We start from the raw sequence: 5,666 nt of genomic DNA on the forward strand, positions 1-5,666 counted from the left end.
AGAACAAGAGAGTGAAAAAAGTCGATTTTTTTAAGCGGGTTCTACGCCATCTTGTTTCACTGGAAAACGAGCGAAAAGTAAACAAAGCAAAGAAAGCAACGAAAACCAAAATTAGCCAAAACTATTGTCAGCCACTTTAAACGCACAATATAGGTAAAATGATGCAACGAAATGCTTTAAAATGTGCTGTGATATTGAATTAACTCTCTCTCTGACGAACCCGCTTTCGCAAACTTTTTTCTCAAAACCAGTCACAAATACAACGTCGCGTTCTTACGTGATCTTGTATTTTTGGTTCATGGGGTAAATTGAACAACAATAATCGATTAATTTAATCAAATGATTAGTCGTTGCTATTTCTAATTATTTTTATGTGAGCTATTTGTTTTTAACATTGATGAGATATTGGTGTTAATTATATTTCAACCATCTCCTTTTTGCTGATCAATAATGATAACCGTAATGTAGGTAGGGTTGAATTTTTTAATGAGTGAATACTAATACTGCTACATTTAAAGATTTGGGATACTTTCGTCGGGGTTTGTATTATTTGCCGTTTCTCTGCTAAGCCTACGCAGTTGGCTACAGAACAGCAAGAGAAAACTTAAGGGATCTTTTGCTGACACTGTTAGCATAGGAATATTTCATCCATACTGCAACGCTGGAGGCGGTGGGGAAAGAGTATTATGGTGCGCAGTAAGAGCTCTCCAGGTAAATCAATAATTTTGTGGGGAAAATTTTCCAATACGGAACCCGGCTTTAAAAAAAAACAAAAATGAGGGGGTTTAGAGCGGCTTTTTGTGATTGTAAATCTGAAAACCTCACCCTCCGGAGGCTTATAGTTTTTATGAAAATTGAATTTTAAGTTGCAAATTGAACTAAAATGTCGGTGCTGCCACACAAAAACAAATGCCAAAAAAAAGCACTGAAACCGAGAAACAATAAAGCTTATTTATTTATTTATTTAAACGCCAATCGGCTTTACACATAATAAAAAAGTAAAATTTTGTACCAATTTAAAAACGTAAATAGTTAACAATAATTATCAATTGCAAAAATTATAAATAGATGTCGAATGAGTACATATGTATAACTCAAAGAACTGATTTTAGAACACGAATGAGACCAGCGTGAGAACCTCCAAAGAAATTAACACTTGGTGCATGTCGGTTGACTAAGCTTGCTATTCTGTTGTACGGTCCATAGGCGATATAGTTCCGGTTAGATTGCGTAACATCTAGCAGTCGTCTCGATCGAAGATCAGCTCTAGAGCCGATGAACCTGAACTGCTCCAGTATTTCTGGGGAATCTATCAACCCATTTACGACCTTATAAAAAAAGGATAGATCCGCTATTTGCCTTCTGCTGTATAAGGTCTTTATATTGTACCTGTTGTATATATCACTCGTATTTACACAGCTTCCGTCTTGGGAGTGATACAGCAGGAACTTACAAAACTTACGTTGCACTTTTTCGACGTTGTTTATTTGGAGCTCGGTAAATGGTGCCCAGACAATGGAGCAATATTCAAGTATCGGCTGCACGAAGGTAGAAAATAGTCTGAGGAGTGTTCTATGGTTCCTGAACTCTTTCCCACTTCTACATATGAATCCAAGCGCACGATATGCTCGTGCAGAAATGTGGTTAATGTGCTCTGAGAAGGAGAGTCTATCATCCACATACACACCCAGATCCTTAATTGAGTTGACTATTTTCACAGTTTGACCACGCAAGGAATAATTAGCGCTAACTTTATTAAGACGTCGAGAGAAACACATGACAGCACATATTTGTATATTCAGATGCAGCTTATTTGTTGTGCACCAATTTTCAATTTCTAAAATATCCCTCTCTATAATGTCTATGTCGTGATTACCGCCTACTGCTCTGAATAGCTTCATATCATCCGCATATAATAAGAACTCGGATTTGAGTTTCGTGCCAATGTCGTTTATGAATATACTGAAAAGGATAGGGCCCAAGTGAGATCCTTGAGGTACACCGGAAGTTATACCATACTCATTTGACAGATGACCGTTGACGCGAACTTGCATTCGCCTACCCGATAGATATGAGCGGAACCAGTATAAGGCTTTTGACCGGACACCATAACTTTTTAATTTACTTAAGAGAATTTCGTGATCCACCATGTCAAACGCCTTGCTGAAGTCGGTGTATAATGAGTGTACGTCTTGGCCGTGGTTAAGTGCATTGAGAATGTAGTTGATGTAGAGGTAGAGATTCGTGGACGTAGATCTCCCACCGAAGAATCCATGCTGCCTCGAAGTTATAATGTGTTTAAATGGAAAGGTTATTTGTGGTAGAACGATCTTCTCCAGCAGTTTAGCAAGTGACGATTGGATGCATATTGGCCTATAGTTGTTTACGTGTGCCCTTTCGCCCGATTTATGTATGGGGTTTATATATGACAACTTCCACATTGTGGGAAAGTGACCTGTTTCAACCGATTTGCTGAAGATGTGTGTGATTGGTTCACATAGACCAATAGCGCAGTTTCTAAGGAAAATGTTAGGTATACGATCAGGCCCAGCGCCTTTGTTGATATTCAAAAGTGTCAATTGGCGGTATACGTCGTCAAATCGCACTTCAAATTCTGAGATGTTAACATCGTAAGATATACTTTCCATATTGTACACTGCGGGTGCAGCAGGTTCGCTGTATATGCTTTTGAAGAATGACGCAAACAAATTGCTTACATTGGCGCCATTACTCGCGGTGTGTTCGTCCCAAATCATTGTTGACGGAATATCAGCATCGTTGCGTCGTTTGTTTTTCACAAAGCTCCAAAAACCATTAGGATTACTTTCCAGATGAAATTCTACTTTGGTCAAGTAACTCTCGTAGCATGATGAGCTCAATTTTTTACATTCGGATCTCAGTGTACTAAATACGGCATAGTTCGTTTGGGTTTTTGCTTTTTTGTAGGTTTGGTGAGCGATTTTCCTTTGTTTTGTTTTATTTATCAATTCTTTTGAAAACCAACACGGATATTCAGTGTTTTTCCTGCAATATAAAGGAACAAACTGAGTGATGCCTTGGCTTACCACATCATAGAACCAGTTAAGTTTTTCGTCAATATTATTAAGTTTGTATAAATCTATCCAGTTTATTCTTAGAAAAAAGTTATTCAGCGCTACATAGTCGGCCTTTCTGAAAGCATAAGTAGGAACGTTTTTCCACTTCAGATTCGCCTCGAACTTGTGTACCACCCCTAAAGCAGGATGGTATGCGTCCTCCTGAACAATGGAACAAGTCTTGTTAATTGAGAGATCTGAATCGCTGAAGCATAAATCTAATATACGACCACGTGCATTAGTTATCTTGTTGAGTTGGAGGCATCCAGCAAGCAGGAATTGCTGGTTTAACAATGTTTCACACTCTACTTGTGGCGTACTGCTGTAAAGATTGTAATCGCCGTTATTATCAGTCTACTGTTTGGATATTTTTCTCTAATGAAGGATATGGTAGAAATATGTCTGAGGTATACTTCAGGGCGTGATTGTGGTGGAATGTATATGCATCCAATAATGATATCACACCCATGGCCAACGATTTTAATGAAGATTTGCTCAAGGAGATTTTCATTTATTACTATTAGCTCTGCCGAGATGCTACGCTTGACTGCAATGAATACCCCACCCCCGCGTTCAAATGTACTGGTCGTTGGATCTCTATCCTTTCTGTAAATTATATACGAACTGTCTACGATTTCGCCATCCATGATGGATGAATGTAACCAAGACTCCGAGACACACAATACATCACAATGACTTACCGCAGATGCTGATAAAAAGTCTTTAAGCTTAGTTCTTAGTCCTCTTACATTCTGATAGTATACTATTAGGTCTTGTTTGTGGTTTATTTTTCTCCTTGTTGCTCCGAAATCCCGACACGTTTACAATTCTTGGAACGCCATTGACATACTTGATTGTCTTGTTAGTTTCGCCGTTGTTTTTGAGTACCTCTAACTGATTTCGTAAATTTTTTAGATGGTTTTGTTGGCAGCGAGTCAAATCTTGTTTAAAATGTATGCCGCCATTGTTGGTCGCTGGAGAGATTTTGAGTAACCTCCTAGCGTCGGCAATCGAGGGTGTAACGATCAACAGAGGGCGAGTCTTTCCGTCAACTGGGCGACCAACTCTACGTAGTCTCATATCAGGCACAACATCAGAATTCTCTGGTGATAGTATTTCAGCAATACGTACGCGATCATCATTCAATCGCTCCGTACCTACTTGCTTCAGCGACTCAGGAACATTATAGGCAATCACATTTTTTTCACGAGTTTTTCTTTCAGATACCTCAGCAATAATATTGTCGGCGTCCACGATACCACCATTCATGCCTTTCAACTTATCCTCCACATCACTTATTCGTTTGTCCAGTGAGGCGCATTGCTTGGACATCATCTGGTTTTGTTTAGAGATGCTCTCCAGCTCAGACTTAATGTTGCTCAGTGACTTTTCGATATTGTTTTTGAATGGTGTAAAATACTTATTGAATACACTCTCAAGTTTTGAGGTAATGGGGTCGAAACTGGAGGTATCAGACACAATTATGCTAGCCTCACTTTTACACTTATCGCAGCACCATTTGAACTTATTTTTCCTGATATCAGCTGCAATCTTTTTAAAGTCCTTTGAATTGATTCCCGAACATTTCTGATGGTGCCAACTATTACATAAAGAACACAAGATACTGGACATGTTTTCCTTAATGACATTATTGCAACCATTACACGTCACAGGCGCCATGTAGCAGACAAAAAGGTTAAGTTGACCACTTGATTTAAGTTTTGCTTGTAGTGCAATTTAATCAGTCGTAATTGATTGAAAATACATTAGAAAAGTAAATGCGGTTTATTTGCAACTATTTTCGTTGACAAAAATACGTTCAGCAAGTATTTTGTTAATATTTTAAAGCAGGACAAAAATTGCACAAATTTCCACTCCGTCTGCCAGGGTTGCCAGGGCATTGTAATTAATTTTTTTTAATTAAATATTATTATTAAATATTGATAAAAAAAGCTGATTCAAGGCTGGATTTCCATTACGGAACCAATTGCTATTCCGTGCAAAATATACTGAATTTTTTTATGAAACTCTGTGGGGATACTAATGGAGGCTCCTTCAACTATATTTCTCACTTTCACAATGTTGTGCTAATAGTACTTAAGTTATTTGTTGTTAAAATAACCCGCCTGCTATCACTACATTTTATTATAACCCCACACCTATCACTTTTATTTACACAAATATATTATCCTTAAAAGGTTCGCATGCGTTTGTAATACTTTAATATACAATTCTTAATTAATTAATTAAGTAAAACGCGTTTATAAATGTCTTCACAAACGTTTGCACATTTTACAAACAAGCAGAAATAACAATGGTTGACAGTAACACAAAATGTATGCTACCATACGTTAAAAAAATACACCACGAATAAGTGCGTATAATTAGGGGGTATAGGTGTATAATCGCGCGATTTTTTATTAAAAATTTTCATAATTTATCGAAGTATTGATTTTTATGGAAAAAGCGGCGCAGGCAAAAATTTTTAATAAAAAATCGCGATTTTTTATTAAAAATTTTCATTATCAAATTATCGATGTACTTTTTCTACATTTTGAACTACAATAACAC

The 5,666-nt window shown here is 37.3% G+C and overlaps 2 protein-coding genes across 2 annotated transcripts in view; one reads left to right on the forward strand and one right to left on the reverse strand.

Annotated features, from left to right (window-relative positions):
- Positions 1–333: 333 nt before the first annotated feature.
- Positions 334–5,666, forward strand: part of Alg11 (ALG11 alpha-1,2-mannosyltransferase) — a 213,114-nt gene continuing 207,781 nt past the window's right edge. The window contains exons 1-2 of the mRNA XM_017609344.1: positions 334–464; positions 519–711. Coding sequence (XP_017464833.1) covers positions 451–464; positions 519–711 — 207 coding nt within the window. The 5' untranslated portion in view covers positions 334–450. The remainder of the gene's footprint in view (positions 465–518; positions 712–5,666) is intronic.
- LOC108358168 (uncharacterized) lies at positions 952–2,779 on the reverse strand. Its single transcript, XM_017609343.1, has 2 exons — positions 2,181–2,779; positions 952–1,940 (listed from the first exon to the last, which is right to left on the reverse strand). The coding sequence occupies exons 1-2, from the start codon at positions 2,754–2,756 to the stop codon at positions 1,095–1,097; spliced, it is 1,422 nt and encodes a 473-aa protein (XP_017464832.1). The 5' UTR covers positions 2,757–2,779; the 3' UTR covers positions 952–1,094.

Source organism: Rhagoletis zephyria, unplaced genomic scaffold (genome assembly GCF_001687245.7).
Source record: "Rhagoletis zephyria isolate East Lansing unplaced genomic scaffold, Rhagoletis_zephyria_1.1 Rzeph_scaffold_00219, whole genome shotgun sequence".
NCBI lineage: Eukaryota > Metazoa > Arthropoda > Insecta > Diptera > Tephritidae > Rhagoletis > Rhagoletis zephyria.

What these genes read in the sequence shown, in the direction of transcription:
- LOC108358168 (XM_017609343.1), bottom strand. Translation starts at nt 2,756, where the DNA reads ATGATTTGGGACGAACACACCGCGAGTAATGGCGCCAATGTAAGCAAT. An exon ending in ACGGCCAAGACGTACACTCA is followed by an intron (nt 1,941 to 2,180) that starts TTATACACCGAC and finishes AACGACATTGGC; the next exon opens with ACGAAACTCAAATCCGAGTT.